We start from the raw sequence: 15,297 nt of genomic DNA, 5'->3' as shown, positions 1-15,297 counted from the left end.
GCCTTCTGGTTGATTCCTAGGACATGGTTGCCACGCATGTCGTTGCCTGCGGTAACAGCTGCAGTGTGATGTTTGTTTGGACACTTCCCCTTTAGGTGGCAGTCTTCCCTTGCCTGGTGTAGGAAGGGTTAACTCCCTTCTTTGTGTGTGAACACTGGGTGTGTCTGTGTGGGTGTGGCTACTTGGGGTTATTTAGCTCCTGCTGGATGCCTGTATCTGAGGGGTACTTCAGCCATGGTTAGCTGAAGTCATCCTCCTGGTTATATACCATCTTCCAGTGAGGGCCACCCTTGTGGTCATAAAACGCTGTATGATGTCTAGTTGACATAAAATGTATGATGTCTAGTTGATGTGTTACCCTTTCCGTGTTTTATTATAGCTATGGATGCCCTGGTTTCCTGTGTGTTTTGTGGTGTGCTGTCTCCTTACTGATTGTGTGGACAGCAATACTGGTGCATGGGTTCCAGTCAGCAAGGCTGTGGCAGGTAGGTTTGGAACTAGTGTTGTTCACCTGCCATATCCATATGCCTGTATGTGTTTCCCCTTCCTTGCAGCTTGGCCAGTGAGACCCCTGTTCCTCCGTTTCCAGGAGGAACAGGTCGTCTTACCCAACTCCTAGTTCAGGGCCACCATGAGGACTAGTAGGGAATCCAAGGTTCCGGAGTATGAGCCCTCCTACCATCAGGGTCGGCTCATACAGCTAGGAGTCAGGGTCAGATTAGGGACGCGATAGGAGGTGACCTGCTCCCTAATCCTGTCGTCCTGGTCGAGCAGCGACCTAACATCTTCGGGCATCGCATGGCTGAGGGTTTCCCCCATCCTCAGCCGTGACAAATTGAGAATCTGTTCTGAGTCCTGACTCTTCGCACCAGTGCAGCTAAGATCACATTACCAGGAAGACATTTATTGTCTGTAAGAAAATATTGAAGGTTCCTGTTCAAAAACAGCAGAGATCTTAAAAGATTACTGAGTTTTAAGAAAACTTTTGACAAATGATAGAACGAGGGTAGAGAAGTGCTTGCATAGCATGCTCCGCACTGCAAGAGACGGAAGTGAGATGGGCTCATAGACTTTCTATTGAGTCCCTGCATTGAGGAGAGAAAGCTTTCTAGCATTTGGTGGGGGTCTCAGCGCTCGGACCCTCACCAATCAAAACTTTTGATATGTCTCTATGACATATCAAAAGTTTTCAGAAAACTCAGTGACCACTTAAAAAATGTTAGTATACACAGATACACAAAGGATATTATAAAATTGTATAACTTTATCATTGAATGAAAAGGCTCCACTTTCTGAAACTGAAATACTCATAGAAGGGGTTTTCAGAGGCCAACTATTAATTTTCCTATCTGTAGGATAGATCATTAGTTTGAGATCATGAAGGTCCGATACCTGGCCTTCCCACTGATCATGTTAGCAGCAGCCACAGGTTCTGGAAGTGAAAAGTGTACAGAGCCAGAACACTACAGTTCCGTACACTGCGTAGTCCTGGCTGTTCCCATATACTGCAGCTCTGCTCCCATTAACTTCGTACAGGAGCATCATCTTCGTACCTAAGAACAGAAAATACACTGGGGCTGTACACGGTTTACTTCCGGAAACTACTAACCAGGGCCAGACTGGCCTGCCAGGATACCGGGAAATTTCCCGGTAGGCCGGCAGGCCTGAGTGCCGCAAGGCCGCGGCCCTGGTGGCAAGTGGGGGCGGCTGGCGGCAGGGCAGAGCAGCAGGAGATGAGCGCTTCCATTGTGGAAGCGCTCATCTCCATTGTGGAAGCGCTCATCTCCATCTCAGCCTATCAGAGGCTGGTGCAGGCGGCACAATGACGTCATCGCGCCGCCTGAGCCATATAGCGAGGGACACAGGCCGGAAAAGGCCTGCATCGCATCGCTGGAGGTAAGTAAAGGGGTTATTTTTTTATATAGGTACAATACTGGATCATGATAAGGGGGGGCCTACTGGCACATGATAAGGGGACTATTGGCACATGATATGGGAGCTACTGGCACATGATATGGGGGCTATTGGCACATGATATGGGGGCTATTGGCACATGATATGGGGGCTATTGGCACATGATATGGGGGCTACTGGCACATGATATGGGGGCTACTGGCACATGATATGGGAGCTACTGGCACATGATATGGGGGCTACTGGCACATGATATGGGGGCTACTGGCACTTGATAAGGGGCAGCTACTGGTACATAAGGGGGGGTTACTGACACATGATAAGGGGCGGCTACTGGCACATAAGGGGGGGTTACTGGCACATAATAAGGGGGGGTTATTAGCACATAAGGGGGGGCTGGCTGCTGGCACATGATGGTGGGGGGCTCTTATTACTGGCACATGATTGGGGGGCATCTTACTGGCACATGATTGGGGGCATCTATGGGGCCCATCTTACTGGCACATGATTGGGGCATCTATGGGGGCACTTCTTACTGGCACATGATTGGGGGGCATCTATTGGGGCACATCTTACTGGCACATGATTGGGGGCACTATAGGGGCATCTACTGAGGCTAAAAAGAAGGGGTATTTTATATGGGGGGCTCTGTATAGGGGCATTTTATACTGGGACATATTATGGTGGGGGGAAGGGGGGGGAGGAGCACTATGGGGTCATCTACGGGGGCACTGAGAAGGGGAATTTTATATTGCCACATTATGGGAACATTAGCTCAACTGGGGGCATTACAAGGGGGTATGTTTTGCACATTATAAGGAGAATTATTTCTACTGGGGGGGCATTATGGTGGGCTTTATTACTCCCCCATGGTATAAGCCCATAGTAGCAGCACCAGCCTCTCCCTGCTCTGCTATCCCTCTGCCCCTTCTCCAAATCCTTATTATGAAATCTTTCTCATTAGGATAAAACACAACATCAGCTCCGCCGAGCCCCCCAGCCAAGTGTTGAAGTGGTGTCCGAGATCCCCAAGGGTCAAGCCAAGTAATTGTAAGTTTTCATGTGAAATATGTTTATGTTTGTAGTTGATCTTTATTATCGATTTTACATTGCAGATTTTTTATTTTTTTTGCAGCATATGGGTGAGATTTTATAAATATTTTTATTATTTGGTCGAAAGGCTCATTGGGGGGGAGGGGGGATTGTAACAGGACTGCCGTAGAATATCTAAAATAGCTGGTCAAGTAAAATGTTGCATGCAACAATCATTAAATAGGTGGCCAACAAAAAAGGGGCGGGTCAAAGGGCGTGGTAAAACACTGTCTGAGCATGCTGAGAGTTGTAGTTTTGCAACAGTTGGAGGCATCCTGGTTGGGAAAACACTGTGATAATATGAACAATGGGGGTTCTACAAAAGAGCTATCGTGGGGCAAAGTTCATATTCGTGTTTACATACGTGTTTTAAAATGAATGCTTTCTCCTATTATAAACAAGTAAATAATGACGCAATGCTGTGGGGCTGGTATGCAACTTTTTCCAGGGCTGGTTTTTATCCCCAGTCCGGCCCTGCTACTAACTGCTGATCAGAGGGGATGCTGAGTATCAGACACCCATCAATCTCATACTAATGACCTATGGAGAGGTCATCAATATGTTGGACCACTTCAACCTGTATAATGAGATAAGTTGGTGGTGTCTAATCAACACAACTTTATACCTTTGCTGCATCCTGAAGGTTCAGCAAGCGATGCTTTATTGTCTGTTGCAGTTCTTCAGTCTGACGTCCTAGTTCTGACACTTGCTGAGACAACTCTTCTGTGTGGTAAACACTTGACAAATATTCTATCTTTTCATTCATTGCTTCTAGATCACCATGGATATCTCTGGACTCTTCCAACATAGCCTGGAAGAGCAATAAATGTGAATACAATTTTGAGGAGTTGACAAGTCGGGGATAGGCTTCTAAGAAAATCGAAATAACATGTTTCCAAAGAATATTAATTACACAGGACCACAGTAGTTAGTAATTGATGATAAGCTATTAGCGTTTCTTTTTTGTTCCTCTCAAACTTTGACATTCAGACCCCCAGCCTTGAGCCTACACAATACCAGAGGTGCCACAACATACCTGATGAGCCATTGCCATAGTACCAGAGGTGCCACAACATACCTGATGAGCCATTGCTTGGTCACGAAGTTGACTTGCGGAGTTCCAGATGATGCTACTGTTCACTAATATTTTAGATTTTTCAATCCACCGTAAAATAAATTCTAGCATTTCATTGTACTCCTCCAGCTGGATGACAGCCTATGCATGGTGATATCAAGTGACAGGCAGTTAGTAAGCATACTGCTAGAGGTAGCGACTCACAGCAAATATTACCAATTTACATACTGTACATTTTTCTGTCAGCACAGCAATCAACCGCCAAATGCCTGACCTCTCAAACGGCCGGCAATCAGCTACTATATCCAGGGATAACTGTAGGTGCAGGAGACGCACATGCCAGACGCTCAGTGGAATGGATGTTCATGGATGGGTGGCTCTCTGTTCTGGCTCATTGGGCACAGGGTAGTCTTTATGAGATAATGGGGTGAATTTATAATTTGCGGCAGTTTCGGTGTCAGTGTTAATTTTGTCTTTGCTTTGTGAGGTCGCACCAAACGGCGCACAGTAATAATTATTTGGCTCAAATGCAATGTGGTGTGAGCCTCTCGCTGTAAAAGTACACCAGAGGGTTCACTGGCAAGGAGGTGTACTTTATTAACAGTCACACATAGATTCCACTCCTCTTCTAAAAGTGGCGAGACTCACCAAATGTGGCAAAAACATGCACCAAATGTTGCACGCAGGCATCACTTGCGACATTTTTATGCCACAAAACTGGCACAGCAGACTTGATAAATGTCCCTTAATACATCATCCGTGAGATGCCTTCAATACACATTTTATAGGTACTCTGGGCCACTTACAGATATTGCTGATGCAGATTTCCTACAGAAAATATACTTCACTTTATTTCTCCAGTGGACATGGTAAGAAAACACTACAGTGGTGTACCTGCTTGACTTTGCCTGCTCTGTATTCAGCCTGTTTGCTGCCTTGTTGCTGTAGTTCAATAAGTTTTCCTATCTTATCCACCAGTTGCTTTCCCAGAGCGTGGTTCTGTTCAGCAAAGTCTTGCACGGCTGCATCCAGTTCCACCAGCTTTATGTTACACTTGTCTAGTTCCTCACATAGGATCTGCATGAAAGACAGGCAGTCGTCAACTGCATCGAAAATATCTCAAAATGCATAAATGTGAGGAACAGGAAGAACCATAAAAGTTCATCTTCATTGCATCTCATTATATTTATTTCCTTATGTTCTGACATTTACATACAGTAAGTACTTTAGATGCTAACATTTTTGTAACACTGTTGGCATCAGACATGAATAGCCATTTTATAGGGGTTCTCCAGGAATTAAAAAAAATGAAAATACTTAAATATTACTTTATAATAAATATATTCACAAAAACCTTCCATTACTTAGAATGGCTTATTTTGTCTAGGGAGCAATCATTAGGAGAAATAAAATGGCCGACGTCCTATTAGTACACACAAAACCTGTCCTACTCACACAGGAGGACAAGTTACTTCACCACAATGAGCCATAGTGCTGCCTCATCCTCCTCTCTGCTCTGCTTGTCAGAAATCATGATCCTGAATACAGGTGAATCTCTGTGGGAATGGAGATGATGAGGAGACATGAGAAGAGGTGAGCTTGGGCTAATGAGCAGCAGCACTTGTATGCAGTCTCCATTTCCACAGACCCACATTACCACAGTCTGTCCTGTCCGTCTTCTCTGTACTTCATGTCTCCTCATGAACTAAATTCCCCAGAGATTCAGCTAAAGTTCTTATCATCTGTATTCAGGATCATAATCCCTGACAAGTAGAGAGGAGGATGAGGATCAGGCAGATCTTTACCTCAGTGTTGTAAAGTAACTTGACCTCATGTGTGATAAGGACAGGTTTTGTGTGAACTAGCGGTCATTTTGTTTCCCCTGATGATTGCTCCCCAGGCAAAACGAGCCATTATAAATAATGAAAGGTATTTGAGAATATATTTATAATAAAGTAATATTTAAGTATTTTCATTTTCTTAATTCCTGGAGAACCTAGGGTTGGACGATATCAAAAATATTCCCACAATAACGATATTAAGAAATTTGTTGCGATAAAGATATATATTGCGATAAATGCCCATTTAGAAGAAAAAAACACTTGGGGCCACAAGGAGACATTATACTGTATGGGGGCAGCCACAAGGAGACGTTATACTGTATGGGGGCAGCCACAAGGAGACGTTATACTGTATGGGGGCAGCCACAAGGAGACGTTATACTGTATGGGGGCAGCCACAAGGAGACGTTATACTGTATGGGGGCAGCCACAAGGAGACGTTATACTGTATGGGGGCAGCCACAAGGAGACGTTATACTGTATGGGGGCAGCCACAAGGAGACGTTATACTGTATGGGGGCAGCCACAAGGAGACGTTACACTGTATGGGGGCAGCCACAAGGAGACGTTATACTGTATGGGGGCAGCCACAAGGAGACGTTATACTGTATGGGGGCAGCCACAAGGAGACGTTATACTGTATGGGGGCAGCCACAAGGAGACGTTACACTGTATGGGGCAGCCACAAGGAGACGTTACACTGTATGGGGCAGCCACAAGGAGACGTTACACTGTATGGGGCAGCCACAAGGAGACGTTACACTGTATGGGGCAGCCACAAGGAGACGTTACACTGTATGGGGCAGCCACAAGGAGATGCTACACTGTATGGGGGCAGCCACAAGGAGACGTTACACTGTATGGGAACAGCCACAAGGAGACGTTATACTGTATGGGGGCAGCCCCCAGCCTCTGATCAGCCCCCCAGCCTCTGATCAGCCCCCCAGCTTCTCATGTGCCCCCCAGCCTCTGATCAGCCTCTCATGTGCCCCCCAGCCTCTCCCTCTTATCAGCCCCCTCTGGTAACTCAACCCCCTCCCCCCCCAGTATTAATCATTGGTGGCAGTGGCCACAGGGTCCCCCTCCTCCCCCCCATCATTGGTGGCAGTGGGCAGTGCGCCCCCCCCCTCCCTCCCCAGTATTAATTATTGGTGGCAGTGGCCACAGGGTCTCCCTCCCCCTCCCATCATTGGTGGCAGTGGGCAGCTCCGAACGGTTACCATGGAAGCCAAGACGCTACTGAAGTCCTGGCTGCCATGGTATGTTAGTGAGCAGCATTATACTCACGTGCGCTGTGGCCGCCGGGCGCTCCTTCTTCTGTCTGTGCGGCACATTGCTAATGCTTATAGCATTAGCAATGCGCCGCACAGACCTATGAGAAGAAGGAGCGCCCGGCGGCCACGGCGCACGTGAGTAGAATGCTGCTCACTAACATACCATGGCAGCCAGGACTAGCGTCTTGGCTGCCATGGTAACCGATCGGAGCCCCAGCATTACACTGCTGGGACTCCGATCGGAACTGCCCACTGCCACCAATGATGGTAGGGGGAGGGGGACCCTGTGGCCACTGCCACCAATGATTAATACTGGGGAGGGAGGGGGGGGGCGCACTGCCCACTGCCACCAATGCAGAGACTGAAGAACATTCCTGTCATCCGACCTCTGACAGGATGCTGTGATCCGTGCAATTAACCCCTCAGGTGCCACACCTGAGGGGTTAATTGCGCGGATCACAGCGTCCTCTCAGAGGTCGGGTGCCGGGAATGCGAGTCACAGAATTCCTTCCCCACGCCGAACTGCTAAGAGCGCCGCCGCAAGCGGCCAGCAGGTATCGGGGACATTTGCACGAGTACAAGTACTCTGCAAATGTCCAGTATCGGTTCATGCTGGGGCGGGTGGCCGCGGACGCAGATTTAGAAGCGGTCAGCGCACATGACCGCTTCTATGACGTCACAAAATACTGCGGTAAATAGGAAACAGCGATATCGCCATATTGCAGTTTTTTTAATACCACGGTATATCGTGATACCGGTATATCGCCCAACCCTAGGAGAACCCCTTTAAGGTGTATGCACATGTAGGGTAAAAAACACATAACAACAAAACACTGCTTTTTTTACAGCATTTTTTAGCAACAAGAAACTCCATGACCAGATGTTACATGTTAGCCAATAGAAAATTATAAAAACACCCTACAAACACCATGACCCTGATTTATCAAACTGTCTTTGTCTTTATTTTGGCGTAAACTGTGACTTTGCTGTAATTTTACCTCTAAGACAAATTTATCAATAGGCTAAAGTTATTTTTTGCTCCTGCTAAGTCAACTTCATAAAATCTAGCTGTTTGTGGGCGTACCTGTGGAGTAAGTTGGTTTTTGGCCTTATTCATCTTAGAGGACAAGTCTAAAAAAATTGTTTCAACTGCTCTCCACTCCTAACCTGCTGTAGCGGTGGCAGGTGAAAATAAAGTTAGAATGTGATAGTTTGCTTGTTCTAGTGCTGTGCGCCATGTTCATAAATTTTACTCAGAATGTTACCTGTACACAAATAGACACACTTCAAATTGTCCCCTGTTGATAAATCAGGGTCTGCATTTTTGTAGAGGCGTTTCTATACTGTTTCCTAGCATTTTTTTTTTTGTCCCTTGGCTTATTTCTTTCAAATCACTGCATGCTCTGGGTGTGATTTTTTTCAGGCTCTCTCCCATATACTTTTTTATAGAAGAAAAACGTCTGAAAAAAAGGCCCATAAGAAGTGTGGAAGCAACTCAACAGGGCTTTTCAGCAAAGAAAATCTTGGCATGATTAGTGTATTCTGTGACTCTAGTGCTACAATTGTATATGGTACAATAAATAACAAAAGTTCCGTTTTAGGTGTTAAAGGAATTTCACAGAGTAGCAAAAGCTACCTACAGCTCCTCCCACTATTCTCTTATCTGATTTCCTCTGTCATAATGAGCAGGAAATTAGACTGTACACTCAAAATGTAAAAAATGTTTATAAATTAGGAACTTAGAATTTAAAGGAGTTGTCCAGCCCCCAAAGCCATGACCTCTGGAAAGCAGCTTCATGCCAGAGCTGAGGGTACCGTCCCTGATGCTTCCAGTGCCTGGCGTACTAGAAGTGTGATGTCCTGTCTGTGGTCATGTGCATCCCTGCAACCATTCACTCACCTCGGCAGAGACGTGTCCCTGCGTGGTACATGACCATTGAGCCTGTTCAGCCATGTGCTGTGTTGAGCCACGGTACTGCTAAGGCCAGTGAATGGCTGAAGCAGTGCACATGACCACGTGTGGACATCATCACTGAGGGTAGGACCTTCAACACTGGTACAGAGCTGCTTTCAAGAAGTTGATACATTTGTTGCATCTTTGAATACGTCTAGAAATGTAATGTTTCTTAAAGGGTTTCTACCATCAGAATTTCTGTTATGTAGCTGACTAGCGATGCGCTACACAACAGTGTGTTTTTTACATTTCTCCCTGCAGCAGTTCTGCTAAAATACACACTTTTACAATATGCTAATTAAGCTCTAGGTGCTATGTGGGCGTAGATTCAGCACCTAGAGGCTCGGTCTACTCACCCTTTATCCCGCCCCATGCATCGTTGAGGAATTCCCGCGCCTGTGCCGTTCACTTCTGTATTCGGCGCAGGCACAGCAAGTGAAGGCCGCGCTCCTGGTGCCGGCTTCCTTACTGTGACGTAGTCAGGGAGCCGACACCAGGAGCGCGGCCTTCACTCACTGCACCTGCGCCGAATACAGAAGTGAACGGCGCAGGAGCGGGATTTCCTCAACGATGCATAGAACTTGGACATCAATCAAGAGGAGCGGGGCGGGCAGAACGGAGGACCTGGGCGGGATAAAGGGTGAGTAGACCGTGTGAATCTACGCCCACATAGCACCTAGAGGTTCATTAGTATATTGTAAAAGTGTGTATTTTACCAAAACGGCTGCAGGAACAAATGTAAAAAACACACTGTTGTGTAGTGCTGACATTAGCGCATCGCTAGTCAGCTACATAACAAATTCTGATGGTAAAAACCCTTTAAAGGGAACCTGTCACCTCCACTATGCTACCCTCACTGAGCGTTTCTAAATGTTCATTGTGTTACCCTAAACATATAAATTACACTTTTAATTTCATTTGCAGACAAATTCTATAATTATTATGCATTTTTGTACTTCCCGCCTTTTATGCAAATTAACATAAAAGAGTCATATCTTACTTGTGTGACCAGAGAAGAGTCACATTTTCAAGCTCTGACTCATCTCAGGTTAATTTGCATATGTATCAAATCAGTTTTTTTTACACAATAAAAGCACACAGAGCTATGGGGACTGGGTATTGCTGATGTGCCAGCGGCCATCTAGCAACCCATGTCCTCAGCTTTATACCCAAAATCCAGGTGACAGGTTCCCTTTAAGTTTTCATGCCACCCACCTACTGTGATGACATGTGCGACATTTTAACAAGTCACTTTTCGTAATTGTGTCTAAATACTGATCAAACAGCGAGCCGAGCCCACTTTTACAAAGTGACATGCATGGCACAAGTGCGTCTAACTTCTGGAACAGATAGTTAATAAAGGTGTCCTACAGCAGATAAGACATTACTTTAGCGTAAAATGTGCGAGAAAAAAGGCACAAATACATTGATCGATGTTGGTGAATATCTCTCAGGACTCTTCTTACATACCGTGTGATCCTTCCTAGCTTCAGTCACATCAACTGCTTTCTCTGTTAGTCTTCCCAGAATTGAATTCAGCTCTCCCTCAGTTTCCGCTATTTGATTATTCAGCTCCTGGTTCAGGGTTTGATTCTGCTGGGCCTCTTTTTGCTTCATTTGTATCTACAGTGATAAAACATAAAAAATAAACCATCAGGTCTGTGCTATGTCCAGCACATGTCGACAAGTAAGTTCCCACCACGGCTAGTGATTGCTGTTGTTCTGCTCTGGTATAGCAGCAGAACAACGAAAATAGCAGAAATGCCGGTTTCGGCACATAATTGATCAGAACAGATTCCACTGTTTCCGCTTTATTAGCAGAGGAAAAAGTCCTGCATGTAGGGAGTTTTCTCTCCGCTGTTGTGGACAGGATCTGTGATGGTGACACTGAATGGAGCCTCGGGCGAAGATGTTAACAAGCCCTAAGGCACACATAATGCTACTATCTTTTCCAGGGACTGTATCCAAGTTTTACTGTTTTGGTAACAGTATATAATATGTCCACAAGGTGGTAGCAGAGGGTGTGTAATACAGGATGAGGCATGTTTGGGAATTGGCTTCCTGTGCACATTCCTCCCTCTTCGACCGTTGTTCGGGTCCGCATCCGAGCCGCAGTTCTTGCGGCTCGGGTGCAGACCCATTCACTTCAATGGGGCTGCAAAAGATGCGCACAGCACTCCGTGTGCTGTCCACATCCATTGGTCCGTTCCGTGGCCCTGCAAAAAAAATATAGCATGTCCTATTCTTGTCCGTTTTGCGGACAAGAATAGGCATTTCTACAATGGGCACACGGGCGGCTTCCGTTTTTTGCAGACCGCAAAAAAAACCTGAATGGCTGTGTGCATGTAGCCTAACCCTCAAAATTGGTCATCATTGATGGCTGGAAGACCTACTCCTGGCACCCTGTACAAGTTGGTATAAGCGGTAATGGCGTTTGGGCGTGCGCTGCCGCCACTTCCTCGGCCTGAACCATCAGAAGAACAGAAAAAGAAAGAAAATAAAGAGATCCTGTATTTTAGTTATCCGTTGTATGCTCAGTTATACACATTGTGCATCAGTTTCAGCCATTTCCATCTGAGACCTGTTATTTTAGACAGTAAAAAAAAATCCTACACTAAGTTTTTTTTTTTGCCTAAAATAAAGGATCTAAGACAGAAATTGCTAAAACGGATGCAAAATGCGCATAACGGATAACTAAAATACAGGATCTGTTTTTTTTTTTATCTTTCTGTTCCTCTGACGGATAAGCAGAATGTAAAACTAAACAGTGATGTGAACCCAATCTTAGGCTTCATGCACACAGCCGTTGTTTTGGTCCGTATCCGAGCCGCCGTTTTGGCGGCTCGGATGCGGACCCATTCACTTCAATGGGGCCGCAAAAGATGCGGACAGCACTCTGAGTGCTGTCCGCATCCGTTGCTCCGTTCCGTGGCCCCGCTAAAAAAAATATAACGTGTCCTATTCTTGTCTGCGCTTTGCGGACAAGAATAGGCATATATATTGAAGGCTGTCCGTGCCGTTCCACAAATTGCGGAACGCGCACGGACGCCATCCGTGTTTTGCGGATCCGCGATCTGCAGACCGCAAAACACACCACGGTTGTGTGCATGCGGCCTTAGTCTGATTCAATTGAATGGGACTAAAATGCAGTTGCTATACAATGTATGTTGCTGTGCTTGGTATACTAAGCTAATTAGCAGGGCTGTAGGAAGTCAGACTCCCCCCGCCAATCGGATATTAAAAGATGGTACAGGCTGCTAAGGACCTAGTCCCCCCCTCTTTACATGTGTGCTGTATACCGTAGGATATTAATATTATCAATCAGGTAAAAAAAATAAGTAGCTGGACTGATTTGTGCCAAATTTATTAAAGAGCAAAAATCTAATCTACACCTACGTATATTTTCATCAAGAATTTCGAACCTTTCACATAACTGATTCATTTCCTTGGAAGCCATGCCCACTTTTCTTGCCATTTGACAAGTAATGAAAAAAAGTAGCAAATTATGATTTTTGTCACAATTTAATTTAAAACCTAATGTGAGCTGCTTATTAAACGCGGGCCAGCGATTCTTATTATGTTCATAGAACAATATTTTCTTAATAACGGACAACGCATATTCAGTTTACCTCTTCATTTATACTGGCCAGGGCTAAGGCCACTTCAGCTAGCAGCAATGACAGCTCCGATGGCAGGATTGTGTACATTTCCAAATATTTATTCTGCTGCTCTTCAGACAATTTTTCCACTTTTTGACGATGAGAATTCAGGTCCTGCTGTAGAACCTTAGACAAAAGAGAAAGCGATGTTTCCCATTACTCTATACAGCAACATGTCGTGCGACAGCAAGTCACTTATTTTAGAGCTGTGATTTCGCTTTGAAAACACACCCAAGTCACAGGTATGTCATGTGTCGCCAACGACTTAGGCTACTTTCACACTCGCATTTGGTGCGGATCCATCATGGATCTGCACAAACGCATCCGTTCAGATAATACAACCGCTTGCATCTTTGACATAGCCAAGACGGATCCGTCTTAAACACCATTGAAAGTCAATGGAGGACGGATCCGTTTTCTATTGTGCCAGATTGTGTCATAGAAAACGGATCCGTCCCCATTGACTTACATTGTGTGCCAGGACGGATCAGTTTGGCTCAGTTTCGTCAGACGGACACAAAACGCTGCAAGCAGCATTGTGGTGTCCGCCTCCAGAGCGGAATGGAGATGGAACGGAGGCAAACTGATGCATTCTGAGCGGATCCTTTTCCATTCAGAATGCATTAGGGCAAAACTGATCCGTTTTGGACCGCTTGTGAGAGCCCTGAACGGATCTCACAAACGGAAAGCAAAACGCCAGTAGGAAAGTAGCCTTACATTAAAGTCAATGGAGCGAATGTGCTCACGACATGAAACTTGCAACACAAAACCCAGCATGTCTGAATTTTTTGCTACTGTGTCATTTCAGTCACCGCATGTCGCTTGTGACACCATAGACATACATTACATGAAATGTGGCACAACACGTGTCGTCTTGTAGCCCTAGCCTTAGGCCTCATGCACACGACCGTTGTTGTGTTCCGTGTCTGTTGTTCCGTTTTCCATGATTTTCTGCTGACCCATTGACTTTCAATGTGTTTCCAGTCCGTCAAAAAAATATGACCTGTCCTATTTTTTTCACGGACAACGGTTCGCGGACCCATTCAAGTCAATGGGTCTGTGAAAAAACACGGAGGCACACAAGATTGTCATCCGCGTCCGCGCGTCCGTTTTTTTCCTATCATTTGCAAGGCAAACTTGACTTAGATTTTTTTTTCACTTTTTATGTCTGGTGATCCTCCAAAAATCAAGGAAGACACACGGAAACAAAAACGGAAATGGATCACGGTACAACGGAACAGCTTTTTGCGGACCGCAAAAAAATACTGTTGTGTGCATGAGGCCTTACACAAAAGAAAGCACTGAACACAATCTCCAGCTGAGTGACAGACACACTCACCTGCTCTGCTAGGACACATGAACCACACTGAACCTCCTACATCCCTCTATAACAGGGATGCTCCACCTGCGACCCTCCAGCTTTTGCAAAACTACAACTTCCAGCATTCCAGGAAAACCTACAGCTATTAGGGCATGCTGGGAGTTGTAGTTTTGCAACAGCTGGAGGGAGACGCAGGTTGAGCATCCCTGCTCTATAACATGCCTGTTACAGGGAATCTGCTACCACACAGGTAATGTCCTATAGAGAAGCTGAGCAGATTGGTAAATAGTTTGGAAGGAATAGATTCAGTATTAGAATCTCTGCTCTTTCCATGCTTAGGAGTCTATAAAACTATATATGAATCTGCTCTGCCCCTCCTGCTCTATAGGATACTACCTGCAGATCCGACATGTTTAATGTGCCAGGTTCCCTTTAAGTATCCTGAATTCTCATCCACTGATGTTATCAATGATAAAATGTGCACGTGAGTCAGAGATAATTTTAGATATTTGGTTAGCTGCTTGCATATTTCTTCCAGTAAGTGGAGTACAGCACAGTGCAGGACCATGGAGGAGATCGATAGGTGTATTGCGCTGTGGCTGTCCTAATTCTAGATCATCGGCTGTTCTGGCTGCTGTCTTTGCACCAGTAATTATTGCAAGAATTGATATTAAGACGTGTGGTTGGGTAATAATGGGAAAGATTAGAGAACAATTTACTTCCATGGTCCCTTGTTGGTCTAATAGCCAGTTCACAATGAGATCCTAATACAATGATTATTTTCTCAGTATTGTACCTGGAATTCTTCCAGTTGCAGATCTCCCTCTGATGCGGAATTTAGTAAAGTTTCCTTGGTATCTCTGATCCAGGATTGAACAATATTAAGCTCCTTCTCCACATCCTCTCGTTCCTTCAGTTCCTGCTCTACGAGTTTTTTGCTTTTCTTGACTTTCTGTTGCATACTGCGATGCGCAGGAACACATAAACAGATGATTAATAGAAACTTATATCTAACTAATATATATTGACTGTCAAGTGGACCATATTCTTATTGGCCATTGTATGACTTGCATACTTTAGCCTTTAACCTTGAAAAAATCTTTCATAGGGTGTTTATAGTGGAAAAAATCTCTATTAAGATATAGATGTTTCTGTGCAGGGTACATC

At 45.3% G+C, this 15,297-nt stretch overlaps 1 protein-coding gene across 4 annotated transcripts in view; it reads right to left on the bottom strand.

Annotated features, from left to right (window-relative positions):
• SYNE1 (spectrin repeat containing nuclear envelope protein 1) overlaps positions 1–15,297 on the bottom strand; it is a 413,129-nt gene that overhangs the window by 154,004 nt on the left and 243,828 nt on the right. For all 4 annotated transcript variants that reach the window (XM_040429494.1, XM_040429495.1, XM_040429497.1 and 1 more), the window contains exons 80-85: positions 14,927–15,092; positions 12,780–12,935; positions 10,621–10,773; positions 4,976–5,158; positions 4,085–4,222; positions 3,632–3,817 (exon numbers count right to left, since the gene is read on the bottom strand). In XM_040429494.1, the coding sequence (XP_040285428.1) occupies positions 3,632–3,817; positions 4,085–4,222; positions 4,976–5,158; positions 10,621–10,773; positions 12,780–12,935; positions 14,927–15,092 (982 nt within the window). The remainder of the gene's footprint in view (positions 1–3,631; positions 3,818–4,084; positions 4,223–4,975; positions 5,159–10,620; positions 10,774–12,779; positions 12,936–14,926; positions 15,093–15,297) is intronic.

Source organism: Bufo bufo, chromosome 4 (genome assembly GCF_905171765.1).
Source record: "Bufo bufo chromosome 4, aBufBuf1.1, whole genome shotgun sequence".
NCBI classification, from domain to species: domain Eukaryota; kingdom Metazoa; phylum Chordata; class Amphibia; order Anura; family Bufonidae; genus Bufo; species Bufo bufo.
This window is presented reverse-complemented; position numbering and strand designations above follow the sequence as displayed.